The 25,672-nt window shown below is 38.9% G+C and overlaps 1 protein-coding gene across 17 annotated transcripts in view; it reads left to right on the top strand.

The window, feature by feature from the left end:
• Positions 1–16,221, top strand: part of Mef2c (myocyte enhancer factor 2C) — a 148,444-nt gene extending 132,223 nt beyond the window's left edge. For 11 of the 17 annotated variants that reach the window (XM_085676889.2, XM_085676883.2, XM_085676884.2 and 8 more), the window contains 5 exons: positions 1,875–2,047; positions 3,567–3,590; positions 4,471–4,600; positions 5,178–5,313; positions 11,479–16,221. In XM_085676889.2, coding sequence (XP_085533015.1) covers positions 1,875–2,047; positions 3,567–3,590; positions 4,471–4,600; positions 5,178–5,313; positions 11,479–11,800 — 785 coding nt within the window. In that variant the 3' untranslated portion in view covers positions 11,801–16,221. The remainder of the gene's footprint in view (positions 1–1,874; positions 2,048–3,566; positions 3,591–4,470; positions 4,601–5,177; positions 5,314–11,478) is intronic. The other 6 variants (XM_048455845.3, XM_087896765.1, XM_048455839.3 and 3 more) reach the window with 3 other exon arrangements.
• Positions 16,222–25,672: the final 9,451 nt, after the last annotated feature.

The following is a 25,672-nucleotide window of genomic DNA, read 5'->3' on the forward strand; positions in this document are numbered from 1 at the left end:
TTATTCATGAAACAAAACAGGTAAATGAATTGGATATCAAGAACAAATGTGTTTTGTATCATATGTTCCAACTAGGTTTTTATCTAAAAAGTATTCCCAGGGGGATGATTTGAGAAGAAAGGAGCCAATATGGAAAGAACAAGAGACAGTGAATATACCAAGGTCTATTGTATACATGTTTGAGCATGTCAAATGAAACCATTACTTCGTACAATTAATAATCACTGAGTAAAAGTTCTGAGTCTTCTTGAAATAGTCCTGTGCTTTCCCTTTCCAATGCCTTGTCTCTCCCTGAATCCATTGCAGTAGTCTCAAGAAAGATCCACACACCAGGGCTTTCCCAAGCCCAGGCTTTCCAGTGACTGGACTCTGACCACTCAGGGGCCAGTTCTATCTCTGTCCTCAAACTCTGGGTGGTCTCCATTTCTACCACATTAACAGAGAGTTTGAGACTACCACAGACCAACTTCCAGATCCTCCACGGAGCACTCCCTTTTCATTGGCTCCTTTGTAAGCAGATTCCTCTGAGTTTTCCTAAGGATGGTAAAATCCTTCCTCAGCCCTCCCCCTACCCACTCACCCAAGTCACAGGCTTAGCTACTTCTTCTCTTTTGTTGAAAAGCAAATTAGTTTCTGAATCTACATTAGGCAAAAAAACAAAAACAAAGTTGACTAATGTATAATCTGTATTATTCTCCAGGCATCTTGCCCTAGGTAGTCTTGTTTGTACACACGTGTGGATTGTTTTACTACAAAGGAATTTCAGAGTCTTCCAAGGCTGTAGCCTTGTCTTTGCCTTCTCACAGAGTAGCACTTGGTCTCCTCCTTTGAAGGGTAATAGATACTTGTCTTTTGGGAAGATGACAATAACCGAAGTTTAACTGCCTCCTGAAAGCCACCCCCGGAAAACAACTGACTGGTTTTCTAGAGGGTATTATTGAATCCGGCAGTGGGCTTCTCCTACTCTCCATTAAGAAAGCAGCAGATAGCTGTTTGAGCCCACTCTTCCTTCAGGCTGCCTTTCCACCCGTGTCCTTAGCTGTTTCTATCAGGAGTCGTGTGTTTCAAATGAGGGAAAAAGAAGCTTTGAAATGCCCATTTTGTTAGTAGGAAGCAAAATATCAGGTCCTAAATGAACCCAATGTCTTCACAATTAGTGTCTTTTCCTGTGTCTGAATGACTCAGCACTCAGGCATCACAGCTTCAGCGCCCGAGGACTGTCACTTGAAGATTTTCATGAGCAGGAAACAGTGCGAGGCTTCAGGCTGTGTGCTGAACTTGGTGAGAAGGGTAAACCAGATGCAAGAAAGGCAGTGGAGAGCTTTCCTTTAGAGCTGAAGGAGAGTGAACAGCAAGATGTGTATGCAGCTTCCCCTCCCCTCCTCCCGCCTGCCCTAGAAATTACAGCTTGCTGCCTTGTCCCTTCTTCATCGAAGGATGCACAGCCACACAGAATAAAACCCAAACCAACCAAAAGAGTGAGTCACTCCAGCCCCGCCTCCGCCAAACTCGTCAATTAAAGTGCAGGACCAATTCTGTGCTTTTCTTAGATCCTGAACTGGCTGTCTGACTTTCTTCCGGGGGTGGGGGGTGGGAACTTAATAGGGGAAAAAAAGCGTATGATATGCAGATTTCTGATCAAGCTAACAAAGATTCGTTCTCTTCTCACAGAAAAAGTTTTTAATATTCTTTCAGAGCCATATGAAACAATTAACTGGGTTGCTGCCTTTCACGCAGAGGTTAAATCAGTCAGCCTTCAAGCTCTTGTGTGTTCATATAGATGTCTCACAGTTAAACTTTCCCTTTTATTCTCATACAGGCTGTGCTTGATTCTAGATTTCTCCCTGAGTTCTGTCACTGCTTTGTATTAACAGGGAACGGATATGGCAACCCCCGAAACTCACCAGGTCTGCTGGTCTCACCTGGTAACTTGAACAAGAACATTCAAGCCAAATCTCCTCCCCCTATGAATCTAGGGATGAACAACCGTAAACCAGATCTCCGAGTTCTTATTCCACCAGGGAGCAAGAACACGATGCCATCAGTGGTAATGCACAACTCTGTCCTTAATATGTGTTGATGATAGCTTATCCGGATGTGTTTTGCTATTTTAGTATTTGTCTACATATGAATTTCTTATGTCATCCCAGAAAATTAGCTCTATTGACTATTTTTTATTCCTATTGATGGGACTGTAGTAATGATTTTGCATTTTCGTGTTCTATATTAAAAGAATCCAATAAATTCCTTTTCAGGATTATATTTCTAGAATAAGAAAAAACATTCTTCCTAAGGCTCTCCATTTATAGTTAGAAAAACAGTTCTACCACTGATCAAATCATATCCCATAGGATGAGTAATTACGAAGTGCTTCATAAAAGTATCTTCACATTGTTGAGCTATTTATATTCCCAGAATGCTGACAGGGAAAAATACTTTTCCTGATTCCTAAATGAAATTTCTTATATTAATTGGAAATCCCTTTCTTATGTATCACTTCTTTAATATCTAATACACCACATGCTTTGTATGGTCTCAGTTCATATTTGACTATATGTTCTTTATGAAAATTACTAACTCTCAAAAGCAAGTTGTATTAAACCACCGACATCTGAGAATCAACGTTACATTTTATATCAAAAAGGTTGTGACATAATTTTAAGGGTAAATGTAGAATTATAAAATATAGACTTAAACATACGTAAAATTCTCATGCTGTATCATTTTCTTGTTCATAAGATTCATGCTTAAGATGGAAAAAATATTGTAGTATCAGGCCCAAGTTCAAAAACAAAGATTAGAGAGAGAGAGAGAGAGAGAGAGAGAGAGAGAGAGAGAGAGATAATAAATAAAGTGTTCTCCAAATCAGCAGCACTTACCAGTGAGAAATTTATAGCAAAGATTTAGTAGGCAGATTTAAATTATTCTACAAATATTTCTTTCTTTCTGTTCTTTAGAATTCTCTGCTCTGTGACATGCTTAGGAGTAAAATAGTCCTATGAACTGATTGGTTTATTATTATATTCATTTTGAGTATCTAAGCAAAATCAAATAATATGCGACATTCCCTTTAGATAAGACTGGGTCTAATAAATAAAACCTCCCACGGTGATGCAGTCAGTGTGGGCCAGGCATGGCAAACAGTGACTCTCAGTAAATTTATTCCACATCCCTTAAAACTGATGCATTCCCATGGATTCTGCAAGTGGCAGACCGTGTCTCTTTCTGGTTGTCAGGTGTGACACCCTCTTCCCCCTAGCAAGTAGGGTTTAAGATATGATGCTTATATTTTTTTTATCAAAATATGGTGGTGAAATAATGACCATGGAGACAGCGATGTGTGCTTTACACCCAGCTATAAAGACATACTGCCTTCACATTCGGAACCAGCACCTCGCTAGGGAAACAAAGGATGCCTTTGTTAAAGGTTGCCTTTGGAATCTGCTGTGTAAAACTGCTTAAATTGTTGTGTCTATCATGGGGTGCTTCTCCTTTTGCTGAAAAGATTTTCACAGTGATAAATATTTACAGACACTAATTAATAAACTCCTTCCCCATGCTCTCAGTCTGAGGATGTGGACCTGCTGTTGGTAAGTGGTAAGAATGCTTCTTTGGAGGGCATGTTCAGGGAGAAAGGAAAACTACTTTAGTGTAAGGTGCTAGCTGTGATCAAAAGGAAAAACTTTCAAGCTGGCCTTGCTGAATGAGAATAATGATTAGCTTTAACATCTCGAGTTTTTAGGGTCACTGACAAGTGGAAAAGAACACCTGATTTTTGTGGGTCTTTTCCCATGTCCCACCTTTTAACTAGAGGCCATGTTTTTAATATTTTAAGACTAAACTTTCTCTAAAATCCAAACCCAAAATATTTCTTTAGGTCATAAACCATAAAATGCTTATTTTTCAAGATTTAAAATACCATTATTCTAAGCAAATTCATCTTTACCTCCTTGTTCTAAGGAGTTAATTACAGGCATTAGCTACTTTGCCATCTATGCAAGGAAGTTTAGAAACTGAAGAAAGTGGTCAGAGCACCACCTGCTGGTCAGAATACAGCATGAACCCATATCTGTCAGCTCAGCTGTATATAGAACTGATCATAAAACCCATCATGGTTGATTTTAATTTTTTAATTTGCATTTGAATAAAAATTGAAACAATAGCAGTACAGTATACATATTTCATCAGTTCTCAACATAGTCTGTTTTTACCCATAATAAAGCTATGGTACTTGTTACTAGTTCAGTTGCCTAGGAGATACTGATGTAATGGGTTACTATGGCAACAGCTGGTCTCTTGAAGGATTGTAAATGATAGGGTTGGCAGAGTTCATAGAGACACATGTTAAATGATTAATTTCATGAGCTTTTTACCAACTTATTTCTTTATGTGAAAAACTAATACTGAACCTAATATTTTTAACTTTTTTAAAATTTGCCATCAATAATGTCCTTTTATTTACTTTAAAAGAATCAAAGGATAAATAACTCCCAGTCGGCTCAGTCATTGGCTACCCCAGTGGTTTCCGTAGCAACACCTACTTTACCAGGACAAGGAATGGGAGGATATCCATCAGCCATTTCAACAACATATGGTACTGGTGAGTAGCTTTGCTATGTGCAAATATTACAGTAAACACTTCTTTAAAAAGCATATTTTAAAAGTTAGTTTCTGTACCCTGTAGGGAGCTTATGTGGTGCCTGTGTCCACAGTGCACTGCACCATTACCTATGCTCTGCTTAGGCAAAGTGATCGTCTATACGTACTCTTTCTTTAAGTCTCTGAAAGTTTTATTTGCCCAAAGTGAATTCAAATGTCAAGGAAATTGAGCTACTATTTCTTTAGTGTTCTAGAAAGCTCTCTTTATGGAGATTTTTAAATGAAAAAAATTCTAAATCATAAAACATGTGCATACTTTATACTTTAAACAAAGTGAGTATAATAAGCTATAATTGCAGGATCTATTCCTTTTAACCTTTGGTGAAATCCTTACTTGGGTGAATAATATTTTTCTTTCTAAATTAAAATTATCCCTGGTGTTTTATTTTCTTCTCTTCTCAAATCAAAACCTTTGACTCAAGCATGTTTTAGAAATGGAAAATGTTTAATTTTGTTTACCATTTGACAGTTTCCAAATTAAGTGTTTTCCTTGCTGCCACCCTCATTTCTTCCTCCAGAGTACTCTCTGAGTAGTGCCGACCTGTCATCTCTGTCCGGCTTCAACACTGCCAGTGCGCTTCACCTTGGCTCCGTCACTGGCTGGCAACAGCAGCACCTCCATAGCATGCCACCATCTGCCCTCAGTCAGTTGGGGTAAGCAATACTTGTGTCTTTCTATCATAACTAAAGACTGTGTTTTGAAATGATAAAGGCCTGTCTTTAACTTTGTACTTGCATATCCATTAAAGCACATAAAATCTGATTTCTGTGAAAGACACTTTCAGATCACATGTCTCAAGTAGTTTAGGTATTCTTTCATGTGTTTTTTATGGGAATGGGGAGCACTAATAGATGTAGTCTTTCCTTAATGTGCGAGACTCTGTTTCCTTCTAATGTTGCCAGGGATGAAGCTTTGGATTAGATTTTTTTAAGGTTACTTTTTTGAACACTTTAAAAGTATTTATAGTTATTATTCTTTACATTTTTGAGCTGAGGTTCTCACTTAACACAAACTACATAATTTCCTCTAATATGAGCCTAATGTTTATAAAATCAACTGTTTAATTTCTATGCAGACTTTAAATATGTATAGTATTCATTCACAGTATAGTTGTCTAGTTATATCCATTGTATTAAAATATATGTGCAAATACTAATTACACATGCAATACTAATTACTGAATTTGAGTATAAAAATAACTTTTGTTGTTCTCTAGTCAAAGTATGTATCTTTCTGCCCCCTTGTGGTAGCTTTGAGATGCATCTTTGTCATGGAAATGCCTTATGTCATTCATCTGTGGAGAAACCCGAAGTATAAAATGCCCTGAATCTACAATTCACACTCTATCTTATGACAGCTAAATCAGACACCTCACTTTAATTTGAAATAATAATTGCAGAATTCAGTTAATCTTAAAAAACAAATAGGACATAACTACTTCAAGATGATTTAAGAAACATCCTACATATCCACCTCTCTTTCAGTTTTCTACTGAGCTATTTTAGTTATGAGATAGTAATATTAGTTAACTAGTTTTACATCTGAATGCCTAAGAAAGTCACTAATTGGTACTATAGCTTCATTGTTCTTGCCTTCTCCTCTCCACTCTCCCACTGAACTTCAATGGGTACTGATGTAACATAGATCAGAGTTCTAACACACCCCTCAATGAGTACTGATATAACATAGATCAGAGGTCTAACACATCCCTCAGTGGGTACTGATATAACATAGATCAGAGTTCTAACACACCATTCAATGGGTACTGATATAACATAGGTCATGGTTCTAACACACTATTCAAGAGTCTTTTGCTATGGCCACTCCACTGAGAAGTCACTCTCGTTGGAAATCTAGCCTTCCATGTGCACAATAAAGCAAATTCCCATGGCATTGGCTGTGCCTTCTTCAAAGAGTGCTGCCATTGAAGATGTATGAAATGTTGGTCAACAATGTTCTTTTTCATATATTTAAATTTTCTGTCCAGTACTAATTATGCAAGTAGATTATAATTGCAATGACTTTTTCTAGAAATCATCACTAAGTGCAGAATACCATCCAGACAATTTTGCGTATATCTGCACAGCATTGTACTAACCTACTTCTCAATAAGAAGAACTGTTCATTTCTGATTTTTCACAAAAGTCATCCATCGTGGCACCAAATTCATACCCCCCCCCACACACACAAGATATTATTCATGTCAGAAAGCCTTGTAATGATCAGTCAGATGGCTCAGTGGCTAAAGGTGCTTGTCACAAAGCCTCGTTAACAACCTTGACAACCTGACTTTGATTACTGGGACCCACAGCTGGAAAGAGAACCAAGGTATACAAGCACTTGCACCCACAGACACGGAATAAGTACAGAATACAATTTGAAGCCATGTCATTTCATTTGAATGCCCCTTTTTTAGCTTGTGGATAACACCAGATCATTTCTAATTATGAGGGCATACACATATTTATTCCTTTGACCATACACAGAACTGGAAAACCTGTTATGTGGGAAAATATAATTCTATATGACCTTTAAGTGAGAAGGGAATGAGTGATACCCCAAGACTAAAGGAAAACTGAGTTCCAGCAACCAACGGTCCACCCCCCCCTTTCTTTCAAAACTAAGTCTTCTTGTGCATAATTTGAACTTCGTCTTTGAGCTATTGTTGCCCTTAATCACTGCCCTTCTACCTCAAACTGATAGAACAACCAATCATTACATCTTTATAGTCAGCACCACCACCCGCCTTTCTCCTCCTCCTCCATTACCTTCTCGCTCATCCTATTTCACAGTAGTTATTCATAAGCTATCTTCAGATAGGCTGACTCATTCTTACACACTGTTTCGTAGAAAACCCCCACTTACAATGCTTATGTAAAATAAAGTATATAATTCGTTAGAGCAGCGACTCTCAACCTGTGGGTCAAAACTCCTTTGAGGGGTCGTGTATCAGACATTCTGTATATCAGATAGTTACATTATGATTCATAACAGGAGCAAACTTGCAATTACGGAGTAACAACGAAAATATTTTATGGTTGGGGGGATCACCACATCACGAGGAGCTGTAGTAAAGGGTTGCAACATCAGGAAGGTTGAGAACTACTTTATGGTTGGGGGGTCACCACAACATGTACAGAGTCAGAGCAGCAGGGAGGTTGAGAACCACTGATTAGAAAATGAAGCAATTAAAAGGACTGATATGTTTTCAAGTGAAAGGATCTCACAGATTTGTGCTTAGGGCTCATTATTTAGGTAGGTACTGTATTTTAAGCAAAGAATGGAACAGATTTTAGCTGCAACAAAGTGAATCCTAAAATGGCTACTGTAATTCTCTCACAAAATTGCCAAGTATAATAGAACTCTCCCTATTTGTCCACAAGAACAAAATGTCTGCCTTGCCCTTTACAGCATTGTCTACAGGGCTAGGCTTGAGACTCTGAGTAGTATCTATTTTATATAATGAAGTTAGACAAAAGGCATGCACTAATTTTATGTAGGAAGAGACATTCCTGGTGAGGGGATTCATCATTTTAGAGCCCAACCCTTGACTTTTAGGTACTCTTTCGATTGCTGTCTAGAAAATGACAGCCTGTTTTCTGGAAGTCAGTCCACTCAATGTCTTTATTATGAGAATACTCAATACATAATGAAAGAGGGAGAAAGGGAGATTGAATAGAGATTACTTTCAAAAGTTAGGCTTTATGGCTGTGTGGTTCCAGTCTTAGTCTGGTCTACATAGTAAGTCCCTGTCAATCAGGGCTACATAGTAAAACCCAGTCTCAAACAAAAGAAAAAAGAAAGAAAGAGAAAAAGCAAAGAAAATAAAAAGATGAGGCTCGGGGGCTGGAGAGATGGTGGTTCGGCAGCTGAGAGCGTTTACTGGTCTTGCAGAAGACCCAGGACACCCATGGCAGGTGATTTACAGCTTCCTGTAAGTCTAGCTCCAGAAATATCCAACACCCTTTTCTGGCTTCCCCACACCTGCACACATATGCACAGACTCACACAGAGACAGACACATAAATAAAAATAAATGAATCTTTAAAAACAATTAGGCTCAGCTGAGTCTGATGTGCACACCGATAGTCCCAGCACCTAGGAGACCGAGACAGAAGGACTAGAAGTTTGAGACCAGCCTCCAATGAGACTGTCTCATGGAGAGGAGGAAAAGGTAAATGAAACAGGAAAACCTAATTTTCTCTAGGTGGTGGAGTGAGAGGAACTTACAAAAAAAAACTATCCATATTTTATTTCTCAATAATTTGGAGGAAGGGAAGTTTGCTCTACTTAAAATGGTGTGGAGTGGATCGAACTAGTGCAGAGGACCTTGCAAGGTACCCTACACACCTGGCCCCCGCCCACCCCTCCTCCTACCTCTTTCTTACCCTCTGACACCTGTAGCATCTCACAGCTGTCTATGTCTATATTTTGCTCTCAAGAACAGACTATCCTATATATAGTTAAATGAGGTGGGCACTGCTTTTTCTTGTTGAGAAAGTACTTCTTTGGCAGCAGAGGTTAGCCACTCTATGCTGCATTCTGCACTACAGGGAAATGAAATTGAGATGAAGAGACCATTTATATCTCTTTGCTGTAGATTTAGTCCCCGCAGTGACCCAGCTCGGAATAAATTTGTGTATATGTTTAGTGGCAAATGAAATCCCATCACCGGATAAATGGTTCTGGTTAAAGAAAAGAATTGCCAAAAGTTGCTTGACCTGCAGGATGCAGCTACACCTCCCCACAGCCAATGATAATGGGAACTGAAGCAAATAAAAGGATAGTTCAGCTTTCAGATGTCATTAGAAAGCATCATTTTGTTCATAATACTCTTGATATATATATATATATACATATATATTAACTATGTGACCAATTTTTTAGAAATTTCCCATTGTTACTATGTTTAGAGAAATGCAAGTTAAATGTCAATGAGTGAAGAAAAGTATTTATTGATGTGCTGTGTCATTTCCAGTCTCCTAATTGACATCCGTTATTAAGCACTTGTATGATCCACAGCAGAAGCATTTAATTAAATGTTAGTGAAAAGATTTTTCTTACCCAGAGCCAGGAAAACTCTTTCTTCCAGAAATCAAAAGAGGATTTCCTCGAACATCAAAATGAATCATTAAGTAACTTTGAACCAGCATAAAATAATCCACCATTATGGGGCCTTTGAAATACAGGTGTTTTCCTGCCCCCATCTCAATATATTCATGATTTAAAATAATTAAATATTTTGGGAAATTAGAGAACTAAATAAACTAAAACAACAAGTTTCAGGTAAATAGTTGCACAAATAAACAGACATAAAACCCATGTATACTATGATTGGGCTCCTGGTCTGAGTGCTCAGACTGCCAAAGAATGAAGGGCTCATTAAAACAGCAAAGAATTCCCTTTATATTGTCCTCCATGTTAGCTCATCTATTAATAACAGGAAAGTAATTCCTTGCCAGTAGGTGGTGCTTTTGTATAAAACATTACTCAAAGATAAACTCATTCCTGACTAATTTTATATCTCTGTGCCTCCTAATCTTCCACCACATCTCCCAAAAGGCCAGCCCCAAGATATTCCTGTTTTCTCTGAAATATACTCATATTGTTTCCCTGCTTAGAAGACACATATAGTTCTTCCCATTAGGAAGCAGCAAGCTTACACACATGAATAGGTAGGTTACTTTTGGCTAAATTCGTGTGTCTGTACAGATAATCATTTTCTGTGAGAATCCCTCAGTTAAATAGACTCCTGTACTTTTTTGACAGTGTAGTTGGCTCAGCTAGGCTCTGGCTGTGGATGTCAATGCAATCAGAATACAGGAACAACAACAAAAACATCTTAAAGTTGATGCAAGGTGACCACAGTTTTCCCTGATCAAAGTCACTGATTGCCAAGCTCCACTTAAAGGCTTAATGCTTCTCTCTCTCCAGAATATCGTGTCTAAAGTCTTCCAGAACACACTCTTGAAATCAGTGAGGATTAGAAGCATAGTAATGGAATACTCCTTCCCTCTTTGCCACATCATTTTCTTAAGGAACACCAGATTCACCAAATAACATGAGTTATAAATAGAGGACTGTGTTCCTAAGGACCCTGTCATCACTACTGCTTAGCCAGAGTATGGCTAGAGGAATCAGGAACTGCATATAAGGCCTTCACCCCACACAACTACAGAAGATAGAGTTCAGTTATGCATCAGTTTTAGTGAGATGTTTTTAAACTGATATTTAAATTTTCTGTAGACACTGTTCGGTCCTCTTTCCCTCCTTCACCCTCCCATATATATAAAACACTTGAAATGTTCTGTTCATTTCAAATTCAAACTGTTCCCTTCCCCTTAGTACTGTGTTAACTCTACTTATATGGGCATATGAAATGAAAGGAGAGAAAGCTTAAAATAATTTTCAATGAAGGAATTAGTAAACCAAGAGAGGCTGGCCTAAATCCAAGCACCATCCCCCAAGGCTTAGAAAATGAAAGATTGGAATCGTACAGGGAAAATTCCATGAACGTAGAATGACTTTTGTATCATGTCTTAAACCTTTATGAAAAGGTAATCAATATGGTTTTGGAGTCTCTTGGGGCCTATCGATCATTTACGAGGTCTGGGTCTGTTAGGTAGAGCGTTTCCCACGAGCCAGAGGCTTTCTCAACCGACCTCTCTAGGCAGTGACACCCCTCGGTTCTGAGCTGCACTTGTCTCTGGGCGTGCACTAGAGTGTATGCGAGTCGTTACGCTGCTGTGTTTATAATGTGAGTTCCTGGGGCCTGCAGGCCTCCTCCATCTGTAACTGGGTTTCCTTTCCTCCTACAGAGCTTGCACTAGCACTCATTTATCTCAGAGTTCAAATCTCTCCCTGCCTTCTACTCAAAGCCTCAACATCAAGTCAGAACCTGTTTCTCCTCCTAGAGACCGTACCACCACACCTTCGAGATACCCACAACACACGCGCCACGAGGCGGGGAGGTCTCCTGTTGACAGTCTGAGCAGCTGCAGCAGTTCCTACGATGGGAGCGACCGAGAGGATCACCGGAACGAATTCCACTCCCCCATTGGACTCACCAGACCTTCGCCGGACGAAAGGGAAAGTCCCTCAGTCAAGCGCATGCGACTCTCTGAAGGATGGGCAACATGATCACATTATTACTTAATAGTTTTTTTTTTTCTTGCAGTGTGTGTGTGTGTGCTATACCTTAATGGGGAAGGGGGGTCGATATGCATTATATGTGCCGTGTGTGGAAAAAAAAAAAACCGTCAGGTACTCTGTTTTGTAAAAGTACTTTTAAATTGCCTCAGTGATACAGTATAGAGATAACCAGAGATGCTGAGATAAGCTTAGCACTCAAGTTGTACAACAGAACACTTGTACAAAATAGATTTTAAGGCTAACTTCTCTTCACTGTTGTGCTCCTTTGCAAAATGTATGTTACAATAGATAGTGTCATGTTGCAGGTTCAACGTTATTTACATGTAAATAGACAAAAGGAAACATTTGCCAAAAGCGGCAGATCTTTACTGAAAGAGAGCAGCTGTTATGCAACATATAGAAAAATGTATAGAAGTCTGGACAGACCCGGAAAGGGGTGGCCACTGGTTAATGTTAGGAACATGCCCGGTCACCTAATGTCCCGAGCACGCTCACAAACCTGCAGGCATATCATTGGCGTATGGCACTCATTCAAAAGGATCAGAAACCATTCAAAGAGGACCATACCTACTTTAAAAGAAAAGAAAAGAAAAGAAAAAAAGCAAAAACAAAAAAAAATAAATAAAAACAAAAAAGTGTGGCGTTTGAGAGCTAACATATTTAATTAAATAAATAAATCTGGGTCTGCATCTCTTATTAAATAAAAAATATAAAAATATGTACAATACATTTTGCTTATTTTCATATAAAAGGTAAGAAAGAGTTTGCAAAGCATTTGTGGCTTTTTGTAGTTTACTTAAGCCAAAATGTGTTTTTTCCCCTCAATAGCTTCGCTAATATTTTAAACAGTCCTGTAAAAACCCACAGAGGACTTTTTGTATAGAAAGCACTACCCTAAGCCATGAGGAACTCCATGCTTTGCTAACCAAGATAACTGTTTTCTCTTTGTAGAAGTTTTGTTTTTGAAATGTGTATTTCTAATTATATAAAATATTAAGAATCTTTTAAAAATCTGTGAAATTAACATGCTTGTGTATAGCTTTCTAATATATATAATATTATGGTAATGGCAGAAGTTTTGTTTTCTTAATAGTGGGAGGGGGGTATATTTGTGCAGTTGCACACTTGAGTAACTATTTTCTTTCTGATTTCTTTTACTCTGCATACATTTTATAAGTTCAAGGTCAGCTGTCAAAAGGATAACCTGTGGGGTTAGAACATAATACATTGCAACATCCTAAATAATTTTTAAAATGTCAACAAATTATTGGGTCAACTGACATCCATTGTATATACTAATTGGTTTCTTTCAAACTATTTTTGTTTTGTTTTTTTGCATTTTATCAAAAGCAGGGCCCCTTTCTGATCTCTCCATTTCACCACGCATCTTGGAATTCAGTAAGTTCATATCCTAACTTGCCCATATTCTAAATTGACATAGTTCATGTTCAGCTTTGAATTTGATGTTTCTTAGAAGTATTCCCATAGTCAGAAACTGTGTGGGGTCACATGTTCTGCAAGCTGGGCCCTAGGAATAAGACATGAGGGTTTTTTTGTTTTGTTTTGTTTTGGTTTTTTTGTGGATAAGTTACAGATCTCTGTAGAAGAAAAATGTGGAAAAGTGGGTGCTAGAAAGGAAGGTAACAGTGGAGGGACAGTTGCTTGTCGTCCACCCTCATGATTTTAACTGACTCATAACAATCTTGTCAGCAGCGTAGGACTGTTGGACAACCTGGTGTGTTAGGACCCCCAATGTCACTTCTGCATAAAGCATGTATGTCATCTATTTTTCCTTCAATAAAGAGATTTAATAGCCATTTCAAGAAATCCCATTTTAAAAAAACTTTCTTTATGTCCCTTTTTTATTTTAAATAACTTAACTCTTGTCTAATATTCATGTGTAAGGGATTAATTTTCAGACCCTTTAAAAGTGAGTGCCATAGTGTTGAAGTGATATTTCAGGCTAGGAAGTGGTTTCCTTCTCTGGAACAGGCAGACGAGTCAGTTCATCTCCAGTCACCAGTACTGACATGCAGAGCGAAGAATATGGTGATCTCAGTTCTGCTAGATCATGTGTAGGACGTGTTCATCCAGTTTTTTTTATTTCCTTTTCCCTGAATAGTTACTATGTGTTTCTCACTGTAAAAGGCTGCCGCTGGGTGGCAGAAGCCAAAAGACCTTTAACGAGGCTATATTTTTCTTAACTTGATCTGCAATCCATAATTAGACCACGATGCACCTTTGGTTGTATCTATATAGGATGCTAGCCTGCCTTGTACTAATGTTTTATATATTAAAAACAAAATAAAGATATTGATCATTTCATATATATCCCACTACTAAAGGTATCCATGGAACATGAAGACTAGTATTTATGCAGAAGAAAAACAGGAAATTAACCCCTACGAATATGGTTATCTATACACCTGTTTGCATGTTCGCGTATGTACACAAACATGCAGTTGAAGTGAAAAAGAAAATCAGTCATTATTTCACTCTAGACTTGATTCCATCCTGACGACTCATGTTTATAACTTAATATGTATTAAATATGCAAGCATATCACAAATGTTCTCTGTCATTTCAAAATGCATTTGTTTATCAGTATCAATAGAATCTTGCCAGTGGGTGGGAAAGGGTCATATAAAAATATGAAGAAATAGCCATATTAAATTTTTACCTGCCATTTGCCTCCGCAACAAAGCAAACTTGAGTTTCTAATGCTAAAGATAGAATAAGCTAATGCACCAGCAGGGGCATCTGCTATTTATAGCAGCTCTGACAATAGGTTTTTACAAACTCAAGAAGAACAGACTCACTTGAAAACGGACCCCAGTCACCTCCTTCCCACTACTGAATTCAAAGCAGTAGCAGATAGCGAAGGGATAATCTAAGAATTTTTAAACATGATTTTATGAGAAGCACAATCATTATTGTGACCGGTAACATTCTCTGAACAGTCACACCTGTCTGTCTCTACCCTCCTGCCTTTCTGTAACTCACCGCTTGCTGTATTTGAAAACCAAGTACGGTTTTGAATCACAGAAAGTCCTTTGTATCCAGGAGTCCGGGGCAGAGCTCTGAAGGTCTATTATTTCACATTACCTGGCCTAGAGTAGCATTCTAGACAACACTCATCATTGCAAGTAGGAGAACTGTAAGTGGCATTTTCCATGGCTGCAAGTATTGTTATACCTAATCCTATTTGAAAAGAATTTCGGTCACAGTAAGCTGAAAACCTGTAGCGGTGCCGCAGGGCGTGCGAGCTGAGCACCTGTAGACTGTTCGCACTGACGTGTGGAGGCTGTTTATTTCAACCTTTTTTAAAATTGTGGTTTTTAGTAAAATGGCTTATTTTTTCCCAAAGGTGGAGTTTAACGTTTTGTAATGATGAATATGAAAATGCCTGTCATCTTTAGATCATTTAAAGGTTAACTAAAGTGAGAATTGCAAAACCAATCCCAATACACTTTTTAAAAGCATGTCTGCCCTCTCTCACCTCTGTTTTTTGACATACATACCCTTTACCTTAGAGATATCATTTGCTCCCTCGATCCCTTTCGCTTGTTTTCTCCCCAGAGAGTAAATGCTTTGTATTTCTTTTCTTAAAAAAAAAAAAATTTTTTTTGAAGAAGAAGCCACTTGAACCTTAAATAAAGGCTGTTGCCCAAGCACGGCACACTTCATCTGTTCTCATGTGCGCCATCTGCTATGGTGTCGTCACTTGTATGGCGTTAATTTCCTGCCACTACAGATCTTTGAAGATTGCTTGACTACTGGTGTTTGTTAGAATGCTCCAGACTACAGATGTAATTAAGGCTTTTCTCACTATGTTTTAACCAAAGATGTGGAGCAATCCAAGCCACATATCTTCGCCATTAAATTTGTCCATTTTGGTTATTTTCATAATCGGGTATTGCATTTTGCCTTCCCTGTTCATACCTCAAATTGATTCATACCTCAGTTTAATCCAAGGAGGTTGGCTAAGTGATGGATCCTGCTGTGGTTTGGATGCAGCAGCAGACTCGGAGCAGACAGACCCGGGTCACTGTAGGCATAGGACTTGGATTGCTTCAGATGGTTTGCTGTATCAGTTTCTTTCTTTTTCCTTTTCTGAGGACTTGTTTCCATTCAACGAGAGTAATTACAATGGCTTGTAAATGAGGGCATACAAGCATTTGCAACAAGTATCCAAATAGAGGCTCACAGCGGCATAAGCTGGACTTTGTCGCCACTAGATGACAAGATGTTATACCGAAGTTCAACCACATCTGTGTATCTCAAGGGACTTAAATTCAGCTGTCTGTAGTGAATTAAAGTGGGGAATTTTCAAAAGTTTCTCCTGCTGGAAATAAGGTATAATTTGTATTTTGCAGACAATTCAGTAAAGTTACTGGCTTTCTTAGTGATGAAGTCTCTGTGGTGCGTTCTTTTAATTGATGTTTTGCTGTTCAAATTTATTCCACTTTATTATGTATTTTTAAAGCAACTTATCCCCAAGCACAAATGAGTTTCTCAGTTTTCAGCTCAAAATATACGAAAAGATGGATATGTGTGGGAAGGTGTGAATTGAGTAACAGTTCTTAAGATAAGGGAGTATTCAGTCAGTGTGCGAAGTTGAAGCTTTTTACTGACTGGAACAACTTCTTTCTCCAAGCGTCTCCAAAAAGATCTTGATTTATCTGGTGACAGAATTTCCCAGGGTCCTTATGAAAGGCGTTACCAGGAAATAAATTATCGTTTTAATTAAAATGTATAGAAAGTATTTTTCAGAAGCCTTCCTTTTTTTGTCAAAAGAGCTTTTCTAAAAGTTGGAAATATAGGCTTATATCTAAGTATTTGAGTAAACCAGTGGAATCATACATTCTTGAAACTACAAATTATATGCATTACCATAATTCAATGATAATTCTAATATGAGTGTTCTTAGAAGATCAATATGAGTCCATGTAGCAACTGAAAGGGGGAAAGGGCTCGCTGCCAGGCAATTAGACACTTTGGACCTTTGCATTAACAGTGATTCTTGATCTGAAAAATGGAAGAAAGGTGCCTCGTGGACATTCTGCACATGACTTCAAAATGAGCATTACTCTCTTTAATTGAGTTTCAGCAAACATTTATTCAGCAATAATTGTCTGTGGCTCTTGTGGTAGCTTCCAGGATGCAGGAAGATGGGGTCCCTGCTTTCAGAACCTAATGGGAGGCAGAAAGTGTTTTCAGAGGAAGCTTGGAGAGAAATGCTTTGACCATCTTCAGAGGAAGGCGGAGACAGATCCAGAGTGTAGAAGCTTTAAAATCTGGTTAGCTAGTGAAGCCTTGCCTTTCCCCTGGAAAGGTGGGCAGGATTAAGAAAGGCTCAGAAAGATCAAGCATGCTGACTTCATAGCCCATTATCCCGCCCTGTGTTGACAGTATTGCTCTGTTCTCACCATCTTGGAACATAATAATGTTACCTGTGAGCTTGTGTTCTGTGGGCAAAGTGCAGTGGGACAGTAGACTATGTGTGTACACCGAAGACACACACAGGAAAAGGGGGAAGGCTTCGCACTGATCCCTTTAGCAAAAGATAGCATTTCTTGCTTCTGTGGCAAGGAGCCCCACTTTGTCACTTCCCTCTGGGCTCTGCAGCCTGATTCCAGCCCCAGGTGAGGATGTTCCACAAAGCAGCAGTAAACGCGAAAACACTCAGCTGAGAGCAGAATACAAACACACAAGGATTGTAGACCGCTCTATTTTGGCTAAGGGAAGCCATGAGAAAAAAAAAAAAAAACAGAGATGAGAAATAAGAGCAGGAGAATTACCTAAGGACTTGTTTAAATCATGTCTGGTTTTAAGGACTCAGTTAACACTAGGTGACGGTGGCACATGCCTTTGATCCCAGCACTTGGGAGGAAGAGAAAGGCAGGTGAATCTTGAGACCAGCCTGGTCAACATAGTGATTTCCAAGACAGCCAGGGCTACACAGAGAAACCCTGTCTGGAAAAAAAAAAAGTTAACTATGGATGTATCTCCCTGTGCCTCTAAATTCCAGCACTCCAAGGGGCAGAGGCAGGACGATCACTATGAGTTGGAGGTTAGCCTGTTCTACTTGGTTATTTACAGACCAGTCAGCGATAGATAAGACGCTATCTCTAAAAAGAAAAAAAAAGAGTTGATTAATTTATAAAAGAGAGTTATCAGAATGCAGAAAACGTTAGATTAATGGTTGGCTCAACATTGCACTAAGAAACATGAAAGTTTACTTATTGAACTTAAATTATTAAGATCCTGATAATCACAAATTGAAAAGCCATCTGTCTGTGACACGGTAGTGCTCAACAGGTTGACTTAGACTTATATCCATGAGAATATTATAAATATGAGTTTAAACTCAGGGTATCAGTTAGTGCAAAAGTGAGTTTGGGTTGTTCCTAGCAGAGACAATAGTGAAGCCACACCAGTAAGTAAGCTTGTTGAGAAGAAAGGAGAAGAATGGGGTAGCCTAGAAGAAGAAGTAGCAAAGAGAAGATCTGCAGAGACGAAAATCAACAGTGAAGAAGTCAAGAATGAGCAGTCAGACAAAATGGATACTGAAGCTGTCATGGTCAGAGAGGATCCAAGTAAATAATACACACACAGCTACGTCAAGGACTATATTGGAGTCGCTGAGCAAGAGGACAGAAAACAGCATCTTGCTTGCTGTAAGGAATAACTTAGACAGCCTTTTCTACAAGCTGTTGTAGGAGGCAATGGAGGCCAAAAGGGATTAGCTGGCAGGTATTACCAAATTTCGGGCAGCAAGTATGAACAAAACTCAAAAGTTTGGTAACTAAAATAAAAGCTAGCTCGAATGCCAGACATGATCACGCACACACACATTTAATCCCAGCACTCACAAGACAGAAGCAGGTGGGTCTATGTGAGTTTCATACCAGCCTGGTCTATAATAGCAAATTCCAGGCCAGTGTTGCATAGTGAAACCCTGTCTCAAAAGCAAAGAAAAAGAAAAAGATAGCTTGAGTGGTTAGCAAAGTCGAGGATCAAAGGAAGGCCTTTTAACACCGCAGATGGTGTCTACGCAATGTACAAGACAGTAGACAGAAGAGAGAACACAGGAGCCATCTTTACCGATGGCTACAAACTAGCACTGTGTGCCTCCAAAGCCCAAACGGGATGCAGTTTCTCTATCCCAATGATTTTGGAGTATCTTGGTTAAATATCGTTTCTTGTATTGACTGTCAAAACCTATCTGGCACAGAATATCTGAATCCTTATGTTTTTAAATTTAAAACATCATTTTCCAATTTCACTTGACTATTACTCTGGCATTTTCTTATGGTTACCCCTACAGACTGACTTCTAATCAAGGTATAGTGATAAAAGAAGAAAGGCAACTTCCTTCCTCATTCTGTATCTCCCATGGAATTCTAATTGTCTCTACTTTCTGAAGTAAATATCTTCCTCCCCCAAAATGGGGCTACTCTTTAATCTTCCCATTCCAGGCTCTTTTTAGGCACTTTGATTAAGAAGCAAGGGTTAAGAAAGCATATAAGAAAATGCTTGAGGTTCATAATTTGGGGCCCTCACATGCAGTTTCTGTGTTTGATGCAGCCTTGCCTGCCAGGTCAGCATCACCCTACACTTGACTAGCAGACTAGAGAAGAATCCACAGCCCTGATATGCCCATTCCTGGTAAATGACTATTGTTCTTGGCCAAATGGAAATGATGCTAATCATTACTGCAAACATCAGACCGAAAGTTGGGTAACATTGAGGAGCAGTGAGACAATCCCAGCTAAACAGAGGGTAACAAGGAGAGCCCTTGCTCAGGCACTACAAAGCCAGTGAGTGGCACAGGGCCATCATCAGATCCCACATCTGGCCCTCCCTTCCACCAAAAGAAATCAAGTCCATCCCTGGAACTGCAGCAGCAGGGGCAGCCTGGGAAAACAGAAGACTTGCTAGTGGGTAATAATACTTTAAGTTACTTATTCTCTTGACACTGGCTTTCTGTAACTCACAGGGCTCCGTCATTGACTCCCATGGCTAACGCTGAAGCTCAAGTAATAGCATTTTGGGAGCTAATCACTAAAAAGATCAGGAGCTCTATTCTTCTTTTACATAGCTCGACCCCACCCCACGGAACACTGGTGAAAGTAGCCTGACAATTCCTACAATGACTACAGTCTATTCATTTTTATTTTTTTGGGGGGGGGATACTGCATTTATTCTCAAAAAATCATTTGGTATGCCCCTGATATATTGATGTTAAAACCTAATTCTTCTGCTCATGGAGAAAGTCATGGTGTATAGGTATCAAAGCTCCCTGTAGATGGTTCTTTTTTTTAATTTTATTTATTTATTTATTAAAAATTTCCACCTCCTCCCTGCCTTCCTTTTCCTTCTCCCTCCCCACCTCCCCCTCCCTCTCTAGTCCTAAGAGCAGTCAGGGTTCCCTTTCCCGTGGGAAGTCCAAGGTCCTTCCCCCTCCATCCAGGTTTATAAAGGTGAGCATTCAAACAAACCAGGCTTCCACAAAGTCAGTCCATGCAGTAGAATCAAAACCCAGTGCCTTTGTCCTTGGCTTCTCAGTCAGCCTTTATTGCCAGCCACATTCACATGCTCCATCACTCCCAGTCCATCTGGCCTTGGTGAGCTCCCCTTAGATCAGTCCCACCATCTCAGTGGGTGGACACACCCCTCGTGGTCCTGACTTCCTTGCTCATGTTCTCCCTCCTTCTGTTCCTCATTTGGATCTTGGGAGCTAAGACCAGTGCTCCAATGTGGGTCTCTGTCTCTATCTCCATCCATCGCCAGATGAAGGTTCTATGGTGATATGCAGGATATTCATCAGTGTGGCTATGGGACAAGGCCAGCTCAGGTACCCTCTCCTCTGCTGCCCAAGGAACAATCTGGGGACCTCTCCTTGTGCATGGGAACCCCTCTAGAATCAAGTCTCTTGCAAACCCTAAAATGGCTCCCTTAATTAAGATATTTACTTCCCTGATACCATATCCACCCTTCCTCCATCCCACCCATCCCATTCCCCCAAACTTTCCAGAATCCTTCCCTTCTCCCTTCTCTCTACCCATCTCCCCTTACATCAACCCCTCCACACACTCCCATGCGCCCAAGTTTTGCCTGGCAATCTTGTCTACTTCCAATATCCAGGAGGATAACTATATGATTTTCTTTAGGTTCACATTCTTATTTAGCTTCTAGGATCACGAATTATAGACTCAATGTCCTTTAATTATGGCTAGAATCCACTTATGAGTGAGTACATACCATATTCCTCTTTTTGGGTCTGGATTGCCTTACTCAGTAAAGCGTTTTCTATTTCCATCCATTTGCATGCACAATTCAAGATGTCATTGTTTTTTACCGCTAAGTAAAACTCCAATGTGTATATGTTCCACACCTTCTTTAACCATTCTTCTATTGAGGGACACCTAGGTCGTTTCCAGGTTCTGGCAATTACAAATAGTGCAGCTATGAACATAGTTGAACAAATACTTTTGTAGTATGATAGAACATCTCTTGGGTATATTCCCAAGAGTAGAATTGCTGGATCCTGTGGGAGGTTGACTCCCAGTTTCCTGAGAAACCCTGCGGATGGTTCTAAATGCATCACGCACACAACCATTCCTAGAAATATTCTGGGTTTCTCTATTTACAAATAAAATTTCTGCTTTCATATACAAACTACGTTGTGTCCTAAAGTTTGAATGTGTGCTAATTTTATTTAGAGGATAGGGAAGGGGCCCATCTGTAAAGGATTGTTGAGATAAACTGTGATATATCTATATGTTGGAATAATCTGCAGTTTGGGGCAGGGAGATAAAACCTCTATCTGTTGATATGCAAAATTACCAAAACATCCTGCCAGATTTTTTTTTCTTTTGTTTTTCTTTTTGTATTGGAATTTGCCTCATAGATCAGGCTGACCTCAAACTCAGAGTTCCTCTGTCTTCTGCCTCTTGAGCAGGGGATTTAAAAGTGTATGCCACAATGCTTGGCAAGTTCATTTCTCAACAATGAAACAGCATCTAGAGTATGCTGCATTTTAGACAAGAAAGGGAAGAGGAAGCTACTGAATAAAGAAGAAAGGAAACTACACACAAAAAACTATATAATATTTACCAAAGTGGGGTGGGGTAAAGAGTGAGTCCAGAGAAATATTGATGATGTATACTGTTAAGTATAGCTTTTACTTTTTTAACTATATGAATATACTACTTATTTTGAGGAAAGGCTTCCAATTTGAGGGAGAAAAAAGAAAAACTGTCCCCAAATCCACAAACTATCCAATCCAGTGAAAGTCCTCACACCGGAAAGGGTTTTTATTAATTGCCATGCTTGGAGCAAAGCTCCAGAGTAATGGTTTGTTTGCCTCCTGAAATCTCAGAAGTCTTCAGTTGTCATCTGAGATTGATGGCATCCCAACATCAAGATTGGGAGTCTAATTCTTTACTAACTATACTAGCTGGCTCAAGAACGTCTGCTAAGAGCTGGAGAGAAGGCTCAGCGGTTAAGAGTATTGCCTTTTCTTCCAAAAGTCCTGAGTTCAATTCCCAGCAACCACATGGTGGCTCACAACCATCTGTAATGAGATCTGGTGCCCTCTTCTGGCCTTCAGACATACACGCAGACAGAATATTGTATACATAATAAATAAATAATTTTTTTTTAAAAAAAAGAACCTCTGTTAATCTGTCTCCTGATTAACTCACAAACATTTTCTCTGACATTTCCCAATCACCTATCAGCAGTTTTAAAACCTGGATTCGGAACTTAGCCTGTGAGGTTTAATTATTCCGACTACTTCAAGAATCTATTCATCCTATCTAGATACATACTATTAAGAATTTAAAACATGAGGCCTTAGTTAAGTTCCTTGGAACTTACAGCTGCCATTTTTATTACCACTGCAACCTGTTCCTGTCTGCAATGAATTCAGCTCTACTAACTGAACATTAAAAACATGTCATCTTCTCCAACTTCTGTATCTCTATCACCGGCTAAAATAACAGGGAGATGATGTTGCTATCTGACACTTCACAGCTCACCCTTTATGTTTCCAAAGTTTAGAAGGCTCAAAGTTGTGTTTCATTCTTACTCACTCTCCCGTCCTCCACAGGGTCCAACCTGAATTCTACACTTTGTGTGTACAAATTTTGACCTTTAAAACACGTGGAGGAACTTACTTGACCAAATCGAAAGAAACTTTATTTACTTCAGAATTCTACAACAATAAATAAACAATGTATCTGCCTTCCCTTCCTTGAAATCATCAACTGGTGATGGCATTTGTTTTGAGTGTGATCATTAACAAATGACTCATGAAAATGATTTTATCTTCCTAACAGTATGTCCTCTTCAGGGTCTACTTTAATATACGCAACAAACCTCAGACTTCATCTAATTCAATAAAACCCAGATTTTTCTTGTCTTCAGTAACACATTTTATGAACAGTTAAAAGTTGTTATTGTGAAACGTAGATTTAAAAGATGAGAGACATGATTTCTTGTGGTTCTGTTTTTATCATTTCACAAACTATAACTTTATATGCAAAAATAGAATCTAGAATTTAAAATTTATATGTGACTAGTTGCATATGTCAAAATGTAACTACTAGGGTGTTAACTGTGATTATAATTATTAAGTCACTCACTTAGTTCACATAAGAGCTATGTTGAGTTAGTGAATGGGAGTCAGATACTGTGAGAATCTACTTCATAGTTCAATGTCCTTCATGGTTCACTAAAGAACACACAAAGCTAATCTATATTCAGATATCAGAGCATGGATGCTTGTGGAGTGGGAATCTAGCAGAAGGGGCACAAAGAAACTTTCCCATTAACTTAATTGAGTATTTAAGATCTCTATATCTTTTTTAAGTCTCTATAATTTTTTTTTTAGTTAATAACATATGAGCTGGGTGGTGGTATCACAAGCCTTTAATCTCAATACTTGGGAGACAGAGGCAGGAAAATCTCTGTGAGTTCGAGGCAGCCTGGTCTATAGAGCGAGTTCCAGGACAGCCAGGGTGGTTACACAGAAACCCTGTCTCAAGACACACACACACACACACACACACACACACACACACACACACACACACACAGAGGCTGGAGAGATGACTCGGTAGTTAAGAGCACTGACTGCTGTTTCAGAGGACCTGGGTTTGAGTCCCAGCACCCACATGATGACTTGCAACCATGTAACTTTATAATTGAAAGAGAGGGCTTCGTTTCTTCTGACTTCTGTAGGCACCAGTCACATATGTGGTGAGAGGTATACATGATGACAAAATACCCGTTCACATAAAGAACAAAATTTAGAAAATAATTTTAAAACATATAATGAAGACGTAATGGATACGTGCATAAAATGTAATCAATACTGAAGATGTAAATCTTACTGTGAGACTCCACAGCATTCATTTCCAGAACCAATTCTAGAACTGTATAGAAGTTTACTCAGTTGTATCAACTTTGAGTTTGGTTAATTTGGGTGTGTGAAGGTTTTGCTTATTTGCAAGTTTTTAATAATAAAGCTCATAAAATTAAAATAGGAAATTGTATGACTTGGTAGCAAATGGATAAATGGAGACCATCATGCAAAGTAAAATAAACCACCCTAGCCTCCTCCACACCCCCAAATAATCCACCCAAGCCTCCTCCACACCCCCAAATAATCTACTCAAGCCTCCTTTACACTTCCCAAATAATCCATCCAAACCTCCTCCACATCCCCAAATAATCCAACCAAGCCTCCTACACACCCCCAAATAACCGACCCACGCCTCTTCCACATTCCCAAATAATCCACCCAAATCTCCTCCACACCCCCTAACAATCCACCCAAACCTCCCCCACACCCACCAAATAAACCACCCAAGCCTCCTCCACATCCCCAAATAATCCATCCATGCCTTGTCCACACCCCCAAAGCAGTACATTTTCTCTAGCATGTAGAAAGAAAGAAAAACGACAAAATATTAAAGGGGGAAATTACAAAGAGCATAGAAAGAGAAATATAAGAAAGAGTAATAAACAAGGTGCTTGTGCTCATAGAGCATTATAGAAATGTATAGAAATGTAATGAAACTCTTTACACAATTCCTATTCAACAATAAAAAGAAGATTCTTGTAAAAGCATTAGTTCTCTTAAATGCTTTGGAAATACTCCCATGCTACACTGTGGGTTTTTTTTTTTTACAATAAATGAAAAGTACTTCAGTTCATTCCCAGTCAAATTATCAGAAACATTACATTAATCCAGGTAAATTAATACAATTACATTGAGACTGATGGTGTCAAATAAATCAAATAAATCAACTATTTCAAGGATGATTGTTACTCCAGGACACTCAATGAGTTTTGAATATTGTACAATTGAAGCTCTTAGACCACATTCTTATAATTCTATGCAACATTATGTTTTACTTCAAAATATAAAAGAGAATGAGAAAATGAGAACTCTTGTCTTTTGACTATAGATTATCAAATAAATAAAGGAGTAGCTTATTTTTCTTCCTGGGGAAACTAAGTAAAGCTTCAAATTATGCAATACCAAAAGGGACAATTATTGCAGCCAGGTACGTTAAACCACTTTCTTACAAAATTGACCATCCATCTATCTCTCCATAAGGGTTAAATGGAGGACAGCACAAATAAAAACAAAGGGCTCAGGTGCATAATGAGTAAAATTTCACTTAGTGAAATTAGGTACAAGAGTTCTCTGCTTAAGTACTCCAAACTGCAGCAGAGTTTCACGAAGGTGTGACTCTCAGGGGGCAAGTACACATGATCAATTGAGAATAATATTCTTGAGTTAGAGGCAAGTCAACATTTAAATATTTTAATTAACTTGGT

This window comes from Myodes glareolus, chromosome 15, assembly GCF_982192425.1.
Source record: "Myodes glareolus chromosome 15, mMyoGla1.1, whole genome shotgun sequence".
NCBI lineage: Eukaryota > Metazoa > Chordata > Mammalia > Rodentia > Cricetidae > Myodes > Myodes glareolus.